The 17,647-nt window shown below is 60.5% G+C and overlaps 2 protein-coding genes across 5 annotated transcripts in view; one reads left to right on the forward strand and one right to left on the reverse strand.

The window, feature by feature from the left end:
• The window catches only part of IQSEC1 (IQ motif and Sec7 domain ArfGEF 1), a 353,973-nt gene extending 336,685 nt beyond the window's left edge, over positions 1 to 17,288 (reverse strand). For 2 of the 4 annotated variants that reach the window (XR_011526811.1, XM_070574590.1), the window contains exon 1: positions 16,919 to 17,285. Coding sequence is in view for 3 of the 4 variants with exons in the window: in XM_070574590.1 (XP_070430691.1) it covers positions 16,919 to 17,190 (272 nt within the window). In the remaining variant the exon portion in view is untranslated. Of the gene's footprint in view, positions 1 to 16,918 lie in introns of all 4 variants that reach the window. The other 2 variants (XM_070574597.1, XM_070574589.1) reach the window with 2 other exon arrangements.
• Positions 17,189 to 17,647, forward strand: LOC139076069 (kinetoplast-associated protein 1-like). The gene has a single exon (XM_070576385.1). It carries the CDS (start codon positions 17,189 to 17,191, stop codon positions 17,645 to 17,647), a length of 459 nt encoding a protein of 152 aa, XP_070432486.1.

Consider the following 17,647-nt stretch of genomic DNA (forward strand, 5'->3'; position numbering starts at 1 on the left):
ACAGACCCCGGAAGCAGAGCCCACGTCCTCCTCTGCTTTCCAGGCCTCGGGTTCAGGCTTTGTGCCCCAACCCCCAGCTCGCTGCCTGTCACGATTCCTCTTTTAAAACTCGAATTGGTTTTCAAATCAAAGCAGAATCATCAGCAGCCCCCTCCCCTGCCTGTGGAAAAGCATCTGGCTTGCTAAGGAAGGACCTGAGGAAATGCAGGGGCGGGCCCCACGCCCCTGGGTGCAAGGGAGGGCAGGGGCGCCCCATGCAGGGGAGGGGCAGGAGGTCACCTGGGTGCAGGGGAGGGGTGGGAGGGGGTCACCCGGGTGCAGGGGAGGGTCAAGGGTCACCTGGGTGCAGGAGTGGGGGGCAGGCAGGAGCCAACCCTACACACACGCCCCTGGTCTGGGTCTCAGTCCGGCCGTCACCTGATTCTGATGATTCTCACTAATCTGAAATCCACCTGCAGATACAGCACCTTCAAAACCTGAGGCAGAGGCAGTTTCTGCTGGGTGCGCACACCCCTTCTGCCCCTCCCCCCTCCCCCTTCCTCCCTCCCTGGGGCCAGATGGGCCCCCCTGAGGGCAGCCGGGCCTCCCTCTGCTCCAGCAGCCCTGGCTGAAGCCGGGCGCTTAGGGTGCTGGGCGAGCAGTGGTTGGGTGGATGAGCACATGAATAAATCAATACTCAGCACAGGGGAGGAGGGGAAGGAAGGAGGGACCGTCACAGACACACGCGCAGCTGCCGCCCAGCACAGGTCTCTCTCCCGTCTCCTGCTCTGTCTCTGTCTCTCTCCATCAGGCTCTCCATCCCTGCCCGCCTGTCCATAGCTGCCCCTGCCCCTCTCCCAGCAGGGCAGCCCGGAGCAGCAAGAGGAGAGGGCTGTGGGCCCCTGGGAGAGGGGGGAACACCAATCCCAGCACCCGGGGGTGACCCGCGCACAGAAGGTCTGGCCAGGTGGCCACCTCCCCTCTGTCCAGAAGGCCCAGGTCCTGCCCCCTTCCTAGCCTGAGCAGCAGCAGCCCAGCTGGCCCGTGGACTCTCCCCTAAGGGGACCTTGCTGGCCTCCATTACTCCCTCTTAGGTGGGGACCCCGCCCAGGGCGGTGCCCCATCTGTCACAAGACACCTACCATCCCCTGCGTCAGGGTCCAGGGGGCCTCGGCCAACCCCTGCCTCTGCATCTCACACTGTGTGAAATAATCGGCCCTCAGCCACTGAGAGGAGTAAACTCAGCACCTACCCCAACACTAGGGCCCCAGGGACTCACTTCCACGCCCATTGCCTCAAACTCTGAGGCTTCAGGCTCCCAGAGATATGGTCAAACATCCTCAAGTCACAGCTGTAAAACCACCCCATTCGAAACTCAGGCTTGACTAAGAAGGATCAAAAGCAAATACATTAACATCGACTTAAACACATGGCTTTATTCTCTCACCTAAGAACCTGGACATGGGCAGTCCAGGCCCTGTGCTGCAGCTGCCCCAGGTTATCAGAGGCCCAGGCCCCCTCCAGCTTACTGCACCCGTGGGGCAGCCTTTGTCCTCATAATCCAAAATGGCTGCCTGAGCCCCAGCCATCACGATCTTATTCCAGCCAATAGGTAGGAGGAGTAAAGGGCAAAAGACACAGTCCTTCCTTTTAAAGATACCTCCTATAAGCTACCCACCATACTTCTGCTTACCTCTTACTGGCCAGAAAAGGGTTACATGGCCCTCTCTAACGACCATGGAGGCTGAGAAATGCAGTATTTATTCTGGTTGGCCTCATGGGCATATTAAAACACACACACAAACACACACAGAGTTTTAGTGTTAAAAAAGGGAAAGCAGATATTGGGAGGCAGCTGTGTGGGTCACACACCCCAACCGTTTGCAGCCCAGGGATCACCCCTTTTCACCTCCAAGACCTCTTTTCCCATTTTCCCCACAACCTCCACAACCATCCCAATGGAGACCCGCTGGGAGCAAGCGCCCTCCAGCCAGCGCTGCACTGACGGGCTCTGTGCCACAGGCAGGGCTGTTCTCCACGCTGACGCCCACTGCCCAGCTCAGCAAACCGCCCGGCAGCTTGGGACAAGCCAGTATCCAAACGCGGACGTCGCGCACCCACCCCGTCAGCAGGTTTATTAAGCAAACCGCACTTGACAAAGCGAGGCAGAGGGGTGAGTGCTCCGTCCCAGCCCGGCCCAACGCCCGTGCAGTGGACAGCAGATGCGCCTTCCCTGGAGGGATCTCAGCTGTGGGAAGGCCTGGGGATCCAGCACGCCCAACTACACCAACACCAGCCTTTGCAGACAAAATGCCACGCTCAGTTTGTGGGCAGACGGGCTGGCCGAGCCCAAAGGCCCCAGAGGCCCAGACCGTGGCTGGGGCTGAAGACCTTCCCATCAGACCAGAGAGCTCAGGGCAGCCCACGGGCGTGCATGGGGCGTGCATGGGGCACGCATGGGGCGTGAATGGGGCGCGCATGGGGCGTGCATGGGGCATGCATGGGGTGCACATGGGGTGTGCAAGGGGCACGCATGGGGCGTGCATGCGGCATACACAAAGCAGCAGCCACCAGCTCGAGGGGAGGGGCGGTTGCTCCAACCAAATTAAAGCAAAGGAGAACCACTGAGGGAGAAAGAACCGCGGGCTTCCGCCGAAGCGGTCACCCTGAGAAGAAGGTGAAAGCCAACGCCCTCCCAGAGGGACAAGGCAGGACCCAGGGTGTCGAGTCCTCAAAGGGCAATACAAAAGGGGATGCTGAGACTCCCCGGGGCTCCCTGTGCCTCCTGACGCCCTCCGCCGCCCCCAGGCTGGTGGTCTCCCCAGAGCCCCCTGCATAGAGGATGGGGGGGCACCCGCTCCCCCACGGGCCTGAGGCCACTTCCATCCCTCAAGCCCCTCACCCCGCACATGGCCGCACACGTGGCTCTGGAAACACCCACCGATTGGACCTGAAGCCCCAGCTCAGCAGAGACATAAAGACACCATCTTTTAGGGGCCGGCCGGGTGGCGCAGCAGTTAAGTTTGCACGTTCTGCTTTGGCAGCCCAGGGTTCACCGGTTCAGATCCCGGAAGTGGACATGGCACCGCCTGGCAAGCTATGCTGTGACAGGCATCCCACATATAAAGTAGAGGAAGATGGGCACAGATGTTAGCTCAGGGCCAGTCTTCCTCAGCAAAAAGAGGAAGATTGGCAGCAGGTGTTAGGTCAGGGCTAATCTTCCTCAAAAAAAAAAGACACCACATTTTACCACAAAAACAGTCCATGTGGAGAAGAAGGGCTGACATCCTGACTACGTAAAAGCCGCCTCTGCCTCCCTCTGGTCTCCCCCAGCAGAGGGGGACCTGGCTTTTGGCATCTGGGGAGTGAAAGTTTGGGAAGATGGTGATGAATCAGCTTCCCGGCCCCGACGCCGCCCTGTGCCCTCAGGGCCACTGTCCTCCAGATCCGTCTGTGTCCTCTCCTCCTGGCCTGGAGCTGCTCAGGCTCCTGGGGGACGAGAGAAGGGGTTTGCTGAGTCCTGTCCAGGAGGGAGGAGCCTTCGGGTGCCACGTCCAGACCACTGCTAGCAGGACCACCCTCCCCAGAGGCCACAGAAACACAGAGAGGGTCAGCTCCCATCACTGCCACTGCCCAGCCACAAGAAGAGCCCAGGAGCTTGGCCAGAGGTGGGCCTCAGGACCACAGACACAGAGCACAATGGAAAGAGCACTGCTTTGGGAGTCACACAGACCCGGGTCAGGTCTGGCCCCGCCACTTACTAGCTGTGCAACCCCAAGCAAGATGCTTCACCTCTCTGAGCTTGTTTCCTCATGCATAAGGCAGGGCCATGCAAATGAAAAGGGATCAGCTAGCGCTGTGGTAGGCGCTCCATAAATGCTGATTTTGCCAACCTCACAGTGGGGAGCCCCAGCCCCAGGCCAGGAAAGCAGCTGCCGCAAGGAGAAAAGCCGTGAACACTCAGCTGCAGTCGAGGCCACCGGCCACCAGACTTTCTGAGGAGTCTCCCAACCAGAAGAGAGCGTGAGCACACATCGCCCGATAACATATCTACACGCATGACCGGTGACGCGCAGGTACGGCTACACTCAGGCGAGCTCATCGCACGAGAGGCCGCCACAAAGACGCTGAAGGACGAAGTTAAGCAACCAATGGGAAGAGGAGTCCCAGGACTTTCCCCTGTGCCTCAAAGGAATGTGCTGTGCCCCCAGGGGTGTGCACACGCCATTTGAGGGACCCTGGACTTGTCTAGCAACAACGAGGGATTCCTGTAAAACGTCTCATTTTAAATATAAGCAGTTTGCTGGGAGGGCATCTGAAGGTGAGGTATCCGAGGGATCTGGCTGCTGGCTGCCCGGAGCGGGGACAGGCCGGCACCCGGGCACGGCACAGTCACGGGCACAGCACGGGCACTGTCATGGGCATGGTAAAGTCACGGTAACTCAGACAGGAGGCCCCTGGAGGAACACAGGGCTGCAAGAATAAACACAAACTCCAACGTGCACCAAAATCATGAAAAGCTCCAGGAGGGGAGCCAGTCCTTAAGGACGCGTGGGGTTTCCGAGGCCGGGATGGAGGCGTGGGAAGGGCATTCCAGGCACCGAGGAGCGAGTGGCAGTGCAGAAAAGACGTGGCCACCTGGCCACCCCCCCAGGGCAGGTCTCTGGGCAAGAGAGTGCCTTCCGGGTGGGGCTGGGGGAAGGCCCCGTGTCCCGGCCACAAAGGACAGAGAAGGGGAAAGGGCGAAGAGAGAGGAGACACCCGTTCCTGCTTGCTGCCGACCGCCCGCAGCAGCCTCTCCCCGGCCGTCTCCAGGACCACATGTGGCTGCCCAACCTGGATTCCCCGGAGGTCCCCGCAGGACGGAGCGAGTCTGTGGGAAGCCCACCCTGCAGGACAACTGCCTCCCAGGCAGAGCGACGCTGCTCCTAACGCCCAGGCCGCTGGGGAGAAGGCAGCCACGAGGACGCCCGCTAGTCCCCGCAGCTATCAGAAACGCATTAGCGGCAATGATTTCCTCCAGACCCCTTCTCCTCCCTGGATGTTGTGGCTGCTTCGCCATATGGCAGGAGTTAAAAATACAGCTCAGAGGGAGGCGGATGCCGACGAGAGTGGGCTCGGCTCCTGGAGGAGCTGCACGGGGATGCTGGCGGCTCCAGTGCCCAGTGGGCAGCTCTCGGGATGGGGAGCAGTCTCAGCTCCGTGGGGCTGGTCGCCCAGAGAGCCCACCCTCAGACACAGCCACTCACCGAAAGTCACTCGACACACACAGCCAGACAGCTCAGCACACAGGGGCAGGACAGGCTGCCACGTTCCACGCAGAGAGAGGTGAAAACTGGACACACCCCACCCCCCCCCCGACCCTGCCCCGGGGGCGGCCGTGAGCGAAACTTTCGGCAGCCTTAGGTGGGAGAAGTGATAACACGGCCAAGCAAACCACAAACCGCATGTGGTGGATTAAATCCTTGCTCCTCAACCATCGAGAGTGGAGTCTAATTTTCACCCCTTAAACCTGGCCTTGGGATCTGCTTGACCAACGGGATGTGGCAGAAGTGGCCTCTGGGACTCCCAGGGATGAGTGACAAGAACCTCACATCTCCCACGGGGCCTTGGGGGCCCTCTCCCTGGGCTCTGGGTCACCATGCAAGGAGCCCGAGTCCCAAGACCCCGTGCTGGAGAGGCCACACGCAGATGCCGGTCAGCAGCCACAGCTGAGCTCTGCCCTCCAGACATGCCCACCAGTCCCCAGATACGTACGCGAGGCCGTCTGGACCCTCCTATTTGAAAACCACCGAGTAACCTCCACCGACAGCACAGGGAACAGAAGAACCAACCGGCAAAGCCCCGCCCAGCCCCGCCCGCAGAATCTGAAGACACAACAAGAGGGTGGCTCTTTTAAACCTGTACACTTTGGAGCAGTTTGTTCCGCGGAACAGACAAAGCAGAGCATGAGGGGGACTGACAGACGAGTCACTCACTCATTCAACACACATTCATTAAAACCCACCCTGAGGCACGCCCCCTACAGGAACAGCAGAGAAAGGTAATTCTTTCTCCTTGACCCCAGGGGAGCTTCTGGACCAGTTCCTCAGAGCCCACCCAGTCTGTCTGGGTCACACCCGTGTCCCCATCGCCCTGTCTGGCAGCTTCCTCTCCCGGGGCCTGCTCCTGCTGGGCTCCCCTGCCAACATCCCGTGCCCAGCCCCTGCCCTGCCTTTACTCTCTGCGGGTGAGGAGTGGATGTGTGGGCTGTCCTGCCCCTGGAACAGGCTGTATCACGCTCTGAAGGGCGTCCTGCAGACTAAAACAACCAGGGAATGAAAAGGCTGCACTAGAAAGTATCTATTTAATGCAAAAGAAGGTAGTAAGAGAGGGACAGAGGAAGAGAAAAGACATAAGACATACAGAAAATAAATGAAACTGTAGGTGTAAATCCTAGTTTATCAACAAGTATATTAGGAGCCAGCCCCATGGCCAAGTGGTTAAGTTCACGGGGCTTTGGGGAGAAGAATAAAAAAAAGAAAAGATTGGCAACCCATACGAGCACAGGTGCCAATCTTTTAAAAAAACAGTTATATTAAATATAAGCAGATTAAACACTCAAAAGGCAACGACTGGCAGAACGATTTCAAAAACACATAATCCAACTATATACTGTCTACAAGAGGCTCAGCAGATTTAAAGGCACAAAAATGTTAAAAATAAAGGATAAGAAAAGGCATATCATGCAAACAGTAACCAAAAGAGAGCTGGAGCGGCTACACTAACATCAGACAAAATAGACTATAAGACAAAAGTTGTTACTAGAGACAGAGAAGGACATTTTATAACGTACAAGGGTCAATCCATCTAGAAGAAATAGTAATTATAAACATATATGCACCAAACAACAGAACCCAAAATACATGATGAAAAACTGACAGAAATGAAGGGAGAAACAGATAATTCAACAATAATAGTTGGAAACATCAATACCCCACACTCAAAAATGGACAGAACGACGAGGCAGACGACCAACAAGGACACAGCTGTCACGTCCAACACGGTAACCAGCCCAAGCTGCAGACACACAGAGCACGCGCCCAGCCACGGCGGGACACACACGCTTCTCACGTGCACGTGGGACGCTCTCCAAGACAGGCTGTATCTTAAACTTTAAAGTGAGTCTCAGCACATTTTAAAGGACTGTGACCATATAAAGTCTGTTCTCTGAACACCATGGATTGGAATTTAAAAGGTCCCCCAAAGATGTCCAGACAACACTCTCATGGGGAGGTGCTGGGTTTGTCCTTGCTTAAACCAAGACCTCCCCCACCATACTTGCCTCTCTATGCCTCAGTTTCCCCATCTGCACAAAGTGAACAGTAATGCTATCTACCTCCCAGAGTTGAAGCAAGTGTTCACAACAAACAAGCCTGTCGTCATGGTTACCATTACTCCTTATGGACGGAGGGAAGTAATAATAACCCCTCACCCTGCATCTCTGGGTGAGGAGACGCTCTTTCACACAACAGATTAAGACTTTCACAATTCCTCCACTCACTATTTAACTTGGTCCTCACTGTGGCCCTGCCGGGTCATCTGTTAAAGGATCACGGAGGTGGTCGTGAGGCCCCAGCACAGTGGCGCCTGTCGTGTCCTTCGCCCAGGGCTTGGCTCACGATGGGCCCCAGGGAGGGTGCAGGTCAGCCTGCTGCTGGGAGCCGGATGCTGGTCAGAGTCACCAGGACCCCCTTTTAGGTGGAGGAGTTTTACACACCTTGAACTCTGAGGAGTGCTGAGCTGGGTGAAAGGAAAGCCTCAAAGAAGTCTAGACACAGAAATGAGCACGTAATGGGCCGGGGCAGGGGCGGGACATTCCAGATGCCCCGCTTTGGAGTGGGGAGTTCCCCATTCTGCTTTACCAACATCGTCTCCACAACCTCAATGCAGTGAAGAGGCTGTAACCAAGGGTTAAAGGGACTGTGACAGCACGTCTTACAAAGGGGTGCATTCACCGTCAGCTCCACGAGCTGTGCAGAGGCAGACAGACAACAGAGAGAAACACCAGGACCCATCAGCTGATCCTAAACCCCTAACTTCCCTCTCACATCAGGTTTCTTCTCAGCCTAGAAAGAGGGAGCAGCAGGGACAGGAATTCGCAGGAAGGAGACATACCCTGCGTCTCCATACGTGAAGGAGTCAATCCTCAAGAACCCTCTACAAGGGAGGTGATGGGCTATAAGCCCATTTTATAGGTGAAGAAACTGAGGCACAGAAAGGCTAAGTACCTGGACAGAGGAGACACAGCCGGAACGTGTGGAGAGAGTGGCCTGGCCACTGTGTGTCCTGACCACTGCGTGTCCTGACCACTGCTCTGTCCACATACGGCACGTGTACCTCGAGCAGGAGCCGTCTGGAACCCCCAGCCACCCCAGGGGAGGCGAGCGTTCCTGCTCAGGGTGCTCCTCCTGGTGGGTGAGTGAGCCGGGCAGCTGGAGGCAGAGTCCCCGCGCTCACCAGCCCAGGAAGCGCTGCAGGTGTGACGGGTGACGTGGCCCTCGGCCACCTGGGGCCTTTCCTTCTGGCTATACACCCACCTCTCCTTCCCACCTGGACAGGCGCTTGCTAGGGGGAGACAGCAGGGGACCTCACGCCTTCTATCCAAACCCATGCACTCCTCCTTGCCTCCACCTGCACCCCGGGGCCAGGCTCCCAGCACCCCGAGTGCTCAGCATCTCCTGCTGCTCCTGCTCACTGGCCGCCACCTCCCCCAGGAGCCAGGTGTCCTGTCCATACCTCAGTGCAATCATGGCCTCCTCTGCACAGGGACTCATCCGGGACTCCTGTCTCCCAAAGTCGCCCTGGGCCCCCACAGCCCTGCCCCTCCTGCCCACTCCCACCCATGGTCACCTCCCGCTCCTCTCCCTTGCTGTCCCCTCGCTCACTCTGCTCCAACACACCGGTCTCCTCGCTGTGCCTCAACCACGCCAGGCACACTCCCCACTCAGGGCAATCTCAAAATGTCATCAGCGTCCCCATTAGAGATAAGGAAGCTGAGGCTCAGAGCAGTCCCTTTCCCGTGCCCAGGGGCAGGAAGAAGAGCTGGTTCTCCAGGCCAGGACCCGGCCCAGGCTCACCCCTGGTTGACCACACAGGACACCTGCCAGTTCACATTCAACTTCGGGCTGTCCAGGACCCCTGCAGCCCGTTCTCGAATCTTGTCCACACGCGTTCATGCCCCTGTGAGGTCCCTAGAGGCTGCCCCAGGACCCCTGGACACAAGCCGCGGCCGTCCGGGTAGACAGCAGAGTTTCACCAGCACCCTGTCCCAGCCCTGCCACGTTGGACACTTCACACACAGGTTGCAACGACTCACCATGAGAGGCCCCGCCAGACTCACCAATCCAGGACAGCCTGCGGGAGCCCCGCGACCGGCAGTCATAAGCCCGTCCCCGTGGTTCTGCGAGGAGGTGGCCCGGGGCTTTGATTTCTGCCAGGCCTGATACTCTTCACGCCAAGGCGCACGCGGAGCAAGTGGGCCCTTCAAACAACGGGGGGGCGGAGCCAGAAGAGGGGCACGAATGCCAATCGTCCCCTGCGGCCATGTGTCCCAGGGTGTCCTGATGGACGAGTGCCACAGAAAGGCCTGGGAAGCCAGCTTCCAGCAACACCCACGTGCCCGGAGCAGGAAGGGCGGCCAACGCGGAGCAAACGGCTGCACGAGCTGCCCTGACACCGCGGAGTCCCTCCCCGCACAGGACACCTACTGCCCACAGCCGCCCGCTGCCAGGGGGCCGCCACGATTTTGCCGAAAAGGGACTCGGGCTCCTGGCGGTGACCACTGCGAGTGAAAGGCCAAATCCGACACGAGGAGGGAGAAGCGACAGCTGGCCCGGGGCGGGTGACAGCGCTGGAGCTAATTCTGGGTCCTGAAGCCAAAAGTCTGGGTGAGCTGCCACCTCCGGAAAGCCCTCCAAATGTTTCACAAGCGTTTACAGACGGTTCCACAGCCGCACAGTGTGGTGGTGAACTGCACAGGCTCCGGAGGCAGACACACTGGCATATGAGTCCCACCTCTGCTGCTGGGGGACCATGGGCAAACTGCTTAACCTCTCTGAGCCTGTTTCATACCTGCCAAACAGGACGCTAACAGCTGACCCCTGTCACAGGGTCAGAGGAGGCTGCTCAGCCCGGGGCACTGGAAGGGGCTCAGTTACTGCTGTGCTTTGATTATAACCAAAGCATTCTAAGTTTAGGTGCAAAACAACGGGTTTTCTGTCCTCCTCATTTGTGAATCCTGCCTCCTCCGAGAAGGAAAGCCAAGCATTTCCACAATCAGGGCGCAGACATGGCACAGCTTGGGCTGGGGGGTGAGGGACAGTTTTGTTCACCACCCTGCCCCCAGATGGAAATCAGGGTTCTATGCAAGAGCCCAGGCTGGTCCACGTCGTCTGGCCCACCCGTCCCCACTCACAGGTCTGGCAGGACCACTGACGGCACCTCCCACCCCCAAACATGCCGAGCATCTTCTCGCCTCCATGCTCTCACAGGGGCTGTTTCTCCTGCCTTGATTCCATCCTCCTCCTCTTTCCTGCCCTTCAAGCCCTGGCTCGAATGTCACCTCCTCCAGGAAGCCTCTGTTGATGCCCGAGGGGGGCCATCTGCTTTCTGCTTCCTGCTTTGGGGCCCCACATCCTCTGCTGGCCTAGTGCCTCTGCCACCTTCTGTGTACAGGTCTATGTCCCCGTTCACACATTTCCAAGTGGAGGCGGTGGGGGCTGCACCGATCAAGGACAAGAATCAGGCGGGAGTCACCAGGAACAGTAAATAAAAGGACGTGGGGGCAGCGAATATGCATGCTCGGCCTGGCTTCCAGGACACAGTCTATAAATGCTGGCTCCCCATCAACGTGCTTCCAAACACCCTCAAGGATGGACAGGCACGAACAGAGCAAACACTGCAACACGGCCCTGCGAAACCCCGGGTGCTGTGCCTTGACCAATCCTTTCAGCATTTCCGTATGTTCGGCAGTTTTCATAATAAAACATTGGGGAAAACCAACCCTCAGAAGCACTCTGCAGACCCCAGCTCTGCTCCTCCTGGAGCTACCGTTGCTGGTCCCACAGTGCCCGGCTGTACGCCATCCCTATGCCGGACCTTCCTGAGCAGAAGCAGCACTCCCTGGTTTACCTGGGGTGGGGGGGGGGGGTGCCTCAAGGAGCCAGGGCAGCGCCTCAGCTTCAGTGTACAGCGCACCCAGCCAGGACGGGGCTGCGGCAGGATGGGGCTTCACCACTGGTGCCAGTCCTGGGGCGGCCTTCAGGGTCCCCAGCAAGGCCAGGGAAGCCGGAGTGGGGAGGCTTTTGAAAAAGTCGCGGCTGCAGCTCTGTATGGGTTAACACAGAAGCCCTGAGCGCTCGTAAGGACTGGCCTGGCCTGCCCTGCCCCACAGCAGCTCGGCAGAGGGACAGGGCCCAAACTGCGGGCCTTGCTGCCTGGAAAAGGTGGTCACTGCTAAGCCTGGTTCCCAGCGGGGGCGGCCCCAGGTTGGGGTGGCCCTCTGGCCTCCAGGCCTGAGTGTGGCCCCGGCCTGCCTCTGGGGTCCGCAGCCTCCGCACCGACCCAGCCAGGTCCCTGCGCTCCACGCCCCAGCTCTTGCCCAACGCCAGCAGCTATCTGCATCTGTGTTCCCGCTGCTCTGTGGCAGCCGTAGGGTGGCACTCACCCTGACAAGCTCAGATCGGCGCCCTCCCCAAGCTGGGCAAAGCGCGGCTCCTTCTGACAAAACAGAAAACAAGATCAGCTGTGAAAACAAAGTCCGAGACAAAGCAGCTCACAACAGCCACCCCCCCACCACAAACGCTGAGGCCCCAGCTCCCGCCACCAGGACCACCACTGTGTCCACATCCTCACGGCCCTGGACCCAGCTCAGCTCAGCTGCCAGACCCCCAACGGCGGGGGCGGGCCAGAAACGCACGTCGGAAACCAGAGCGGGGCTCTACTTCATTTCACACAGGGTGCTGCCCCGTTTTTCTCAACCCAAGACAGATAAAGCAGCATTTCATGATTTATTTTCTAAGCTGTAAAATAATAATTTGCCTAGCTTGCCAGACGGCTGGGAGGGAGTGTCGGAGAAACACTCTGCACATCTTTCTGGGACTCTACCATCTACCGGGAAAAGAAGCATCACTCGCCCCGCTCCCTCAGAGCCGAATCCATTCTGTCCAACAGGACAGGTCCGAGGGCAGCTCGCTCCCGGCTCAGGGACGTCCTCCCCGGCTTTATCTCGCTGGGAGAATAAGAACATTATTTCATGAAAGCATCAACAGCATCTCCCACTGCCACCCTCACAGACAGAAAGCTCCCTCGGCCTCTCTCGGCCTGCACGGCCCCCCCTCTGCCAAGAGCGGGTAAGGGCGATAGGGACACGCGCACGCTCAGCTCTTCAGACCCTGCACAGGTTTGGCACCTCCCAGCTACTCTGAAGAATAATACGCCTTCAGAGGCTCCCTGCCAGGACCCTCCCAAGTATAGCTTCTCGCGTCATCCATTCTCGCCACCCGCCTTCACTGGCCACCCTTGAGGTTGCCTGCAAGCCGGTGCACCATCGTCACGGTTAATGTCACCATGGACCCGGGAGGAGCACGTGTTGGTAAGTCAACAGAGACTGAGCACCACTGGAAACCTCCCCCAGAGTGAGTCACCAACTCAGAGCTTCAGAAAAACGTCCTGAGTGTGTGACAGCTCTTGAAGGCTGGAGGGGACGAGGAAGCAAGGCTGCTCCTCAGGGCCCCGTCTCCAACCTCTTCAGGCCGATGTTTACTTCTGCCAGGAAACTCTGGAGGAACAGAGGCTAGAAAGAATTCTCTGCTTCAAGTCTTGCCCCCTCTGCACTGCCCCCTCAGGAGACGCCAAGGGCCAAGCCTTGCTGACAAGACCCCACGTAGCAGGACAAAAGCCACGCATGCTGGGCTTCCTCCAGCCTTAGAGGATCCCAGAAGGGCAGGTGGTGGGTGGGTGAGAGCTGAGGGCATGGAGCTAGACCACCTGAGTCCCAGTCCTGGCTCCACCGCTAGCCACGCAGGAGAGCTGGAGCAGGTCGTACAAGCTCTCTGAGCTCAGTCTCCACATCTGTGAAATGGGAGCAGCAACTGTTCCTGCCTCGTGGGAGTGACGTGACCATGTAATGAGCTGATAGCTGCAAAGACCTGGAGCGGCGCTGGGCACATGGGAGGCCTCCGAGGGCACAGCCAGAGCACACTCCCCCGCCTCCCGTGGCCTGGTTCTGTGTGTTCCGCAAAACCAGCTGCATCTGCTCCAGTCCAGGCTGACTCCCTAAAGGAAACACAGTGGTTTTAACCAATGGGCCGTGCTTTCATCTCCTCCACACACATCTACTGAGCGTCTATTGTGTGCTCTGACCTCTAGTGGGAGGGACGGATCTAGAAACATCATTAGAAGGTGGCCAGCTAAACCCTGGATACGAATTCCGACATCAGAAGAAAAGATAATTAAGTAACCCAACCAGACCCAAGGCATCCTATTTCCTTCTTGTTATCAGCCAGCTGTCCCCAAAGCTGAGAAACTCCTAGGACATCCGTCAGCAGCGGCTGAGGGACAAGAGAGGACCTTCTGAGAAAGGCTTTGACGGTGTCTGGGCTGGAAAGTGTCCACGTGCCCAGCAGTCCCGCGCAAGGACTGCGTGGCTCCAAGATCACCGCTGTCCCAGGGCAAGCCTGCTCGTCTGCGTCTGTCCACCCCCAGCAGGACACTGCACCTTCCGGATATGCACAGGCGGCCTGTTCACACGGGAGCGGTGGGGGCAGAGGATCCTAACTCAAGCTACAGCAGCTGGAGGCCGCTTAGGAAAGAGTCAGCCAGGCCTGGCTTAGCCTGACACCCAGAGCAGACCCTCGCTTACAGGGGCCCCCGTCTGCACACAGGGGGACCTGCGAGAGGGCACTGGCAGTGCCCAGTGGTGGGCACACCAGCACTGAGGGCACATGGAGCTGAGTCCCCCCGCAGGACACTGCCTGCCGCCTCGGGAAGCTCCTGCACAGATGTTCCTGTCTCAATCACGGTGGCCGACCCGAACCCCACCCGACTCCTGGACGGCTGTTCCCCACTCCACCCCCCCTGCACCATGCGTCCGGAGGTCTCACCCACATCCTCAGGAAGTTCGCTCACCTCCTGCCTCTGCTCAGCTGGCCCAGAAGAAATGAGAAACTGATGGACAAGGAAGGATCCGAAATGCATGAAGCACCTACTGTCCCAGTTTACTCCACACCCACTACCGTCACTTAGTCCTCAGGAAAAGTACAGGCAGCAGCTGTGATCATCCCCGTGCTGTGTGCAGTAAAAAGACCTGAGGCTAAGAAAGGTGGCGAGACTCGTCCCACCGTCACTGGCTGGCAAGTGCAGAGCCGGCCATCGGATCCAAGCTCGTCTGTTCATGTCCCTTTCTCTACACAGCTGTTTATCTGCTTCCTCTCCGCTCTTCCTTTGTGTCTCCAAACACATCACTAACGGCTCTGCATACAGTAGGCACTTAACAAAAGTTGGCTGCCCCCAAAGGGGTTGGCTATCCCAGGCTCCTTAGGCATGGAGCTCCATGGCACCTTGCGCCATGGATGGGCAGTGGGCACCTCAAATCCAGGTGTGGAAAAGCAGCCCTCAGCTCTTTCCCTCTACCCCAGAACACAGAACCCAAGTATGTGAGGAGGAGGAGGACGCCCCGGCCCCCACGAGCCTCCTGGAAAGGTAGGGGGGCTCCAGCATCCTCCCAAAAGGCTGGGAGATGAAGCGATGCAGGAAAATGGACCCCATGTGCTCCGTCTGGAGGGAGCCCACAGTTCTGTTACTATACTGCTGCCTCACAGCCTCACCCTTCAGGGTCTGGTCCAGGGGCCAGCAGCATCGCACCTGCCAGAGCTTGCTAGAAATGCGGGCTCTCCAGCCCACCCCAGACCTACGGGTCAGAACCTGCATTCCAGCTCGATGCCCAGGCACTTGGTGCACCTTCAGGTTGAGAAGCTCCCTGACCTGGAACCCGGGTCAGGGACTGTGCTGCCATAGTCTCTCTTCAAGGGGATGCTATCGGAGCTCTGGCTGTGCCTCAGCTAAGGGAAGCCAGGCTGACACGGAGCCAGGGACTCGCGAAACAAGCCCGCATCGGCATTGCCAGCTCCCCGCCTCCGAGGCCACAGCCCAGAGGACACTGGGGATTCCCCAGGGCGGGCAGGACTCGCTGCCCTTCAGAACCTTCCTGTTCCCACACTTGGTCACCAGAGGTGACTTTGAAGGGAAAAAAAGGAGTCCACCCCCCAGGACAGTGCTGTGAGGCATTTGTCAACAGCGTGTGTCATTGTTTCTGTGAAAGCAGGCGCGTCCCTTCCCCGGTGTGCCGCCTCCCTTAGCTGCTGAGCACTTCACCCTGGCAGCCCCTGGCTCTTCCTTCAGTCCTTGCCTGGGGCATACAGCTCAGGCCCTGGCAAGCAGCACCGGGGACTCACAAGGGCTCGGGGAGGGAGGAGCGATGAGTGGTCTCAGAGACACCAGAGAGCCAGGGGCGGGCACACAGGAGGCCGCAGGGTCTCTGCTTTCTCTCCCTGACACCAGCTAGGAGCTAACCCCAGCCTCACTCCTCCCTCCCCGGATAAAGAGAAAGTGGGAGTTTGCCAGGAGGCTCACCCAGCCCTGACCGCAGCCTCACAACTCTCATCCTCCAGAGCCGGCTAGAGCCCAGGAGCACTGCCCAGAACCGGTGCAGGACGCAGGGTGGCAGGCAGCGGCCCTCAGTCCATGGCCACAGCCTGGAACAGCCCCACCTGGAGTGGGGGAGACCCGGGTCTCAGGTGACTGCACCTGGACTCCTGCGAATCAGGAACCCGGCCCCGTGGCAGGATTTTGGAGTCAGGGTTAAGCGCTTCCCCCATCGTTTCTGCCCACCCCCAGCCTCCCACGAAACCTTTCCCAAAGCTGCGGACCACTGCCACTCCCCACCCCCCCCAACACAAGCATACAGGATTCCTCTTCTCCACTCCAGTCCAAACCACGGAGTGTGACCAGGCAGTCCCGAAGACAGAGGGCCAGAGAGAGTAAACAGGGCGCGGAGCACTCAGGACCCCACCCCAGCATCATCAAGAAGCCCCCAGGACGCCCTGCCCCGCCCCACACGGGCGTCTGCACTTCTGCGGAGAGGGGTCGCGCACCCGACTTCGGAAGGTGAACAGGCAGCCGGCCCGCGGGCTGCGAGCTCGCCGCGGGGGGGGACGCTGGGGGCCAGCGCGCCCGGGAGTCCCGCCCCATCTGTCCCCTGCACACCACCCCGGTTTAATCCTTGGTCCGAAATAGCTCGGGGTAATCCCGGGGTGAGGAGGGCGGGGTATTAACCCCGAGCCGCGAAGGAAGACACGGAGGCGTCCAGAGGGAGGAGGGCTCGGCGCGTCCCAGGCTGGAGGCAGCACAGCGTCCCTTCCGGAGGGACTGCGACCCGCAAGTGACCCAGGCCCGCTCGAGGGCAGAAGCTGCGCCTGCTGCGCCCTCTCCCCACCGCGTCCCCGGGTCAGGAGTTCTGGCCTCGCTACCCAGAGCCCCAGGTCCGTGCCCCGCACAGCCCCCGTGGCGAGGCCGAGCCCGCATCCCAGTTCCCGGGGTCGCTGGAGCTCGACTCCCGAGCCGTCCGCCCGCGGAGAGCCCGGCTGGTGCGAGCGCGCGGCAGCGCCCTGGAGCCCCTTTCCTGGGGAGCGCAGTGCCGACCGAGATCGAGACCCAGGTCGGGGCTGCGACCCCGCCAGGGGTCCCCCGGTACGCCCAGGGGTCTCGCGGCGGGCGGGGGCGTTCCCCGGCTGGGCACCCTCCCTGCCTCCGCCCGGATCCCCGCCGAGCCCCGAGCGGAGCGGGGACCCCCAAGAAGTTCGCGCGCCCCCGACAGCCCTCCGCCCCCGACCCCGCTTACTTGTCGCGGCGGGCGCCGAGCTCCGGGATGGCGCCGAGCGGCTGCGCGCCGGCGCCGGGCCCGGGGTCGGGGCGGCGGGCGCACGCGGCCAGGTGTCGCCGGTGCCGCTCCAGCAGGCCGGCGTTCTCGCGGCTCAGCCGCGCCACTTGGCGCTCCAGCTCCTCGATGCGCCGCCGCCGGCGCGCCAGTAGCTCCTGCTGCGCCGCGACGATCCGGGTCAGCTCCTGCAGGTACTCGGCCGCCTTGCCGGGGGGCTCGGCGGCGCCGGCCATGCTCCCGCCGTGCCGGCCGCGTCTCAGGCGAGCGGGCGGCGGGGCGGCGGCGGCGGCGGGGCGGCCATGGCTGCGCGGCGGGGACGGCGCGGGGCGCGGCGGCGCGGGGCTCGCCCGGGGGGCGCGGCGGTGCGGGGCTGGCGCGGCCCCGCCTCGGCTCCCGCCTTCGCCGGCGCCGCCCCCGGCGCTCCCGCCTCCCGCGCCCCGCGCCGCCCCGCCGCCCGCACCCCGCGCCGCCGCCGGGCGGGCAGGGCGGGCGCTGCGGCCGCCGCGGGCGGGCGAGGAGTTTGCAAAGTGCCGGCTGCGGCGCGAGGCGGAGCGGGCGCCCGAGCGGCCCGCGCGGAGGAGGCGGCGGGGCGGGCGCGCGAGACGGCGGGAGGGCGCCGCCTGCCGGCCCGCGCCCCTGACCCGCCTCTGTCGCCTTGTCACCGCCGCCCCCAGCCGTTCTGATGTATAA

Source organism: Equus przewalskii, chromosome 15 (genome assembly GCF_037783145.1).
Source record: "Equus przewalskii isolate Varuska chromosome 15, EquPr2, whole genome shotgun sequence".
Lineage (NCBI taxonomy): Eukaryota > Metazoa > Chordata > Mammalia > Perissodactyla > Equidae > Equus > Equus przewalskii.

What these genes read in the sequence shown, in the direction of transcription:
- LOC139076069 (XM_070576385.1), top strand. Translation starts at nt 17,189, where the DNA reads ATGCTCCCGCCGTGCCGGCCGCGTCTCAGGCGAGCGGGCGGCGGGGCG.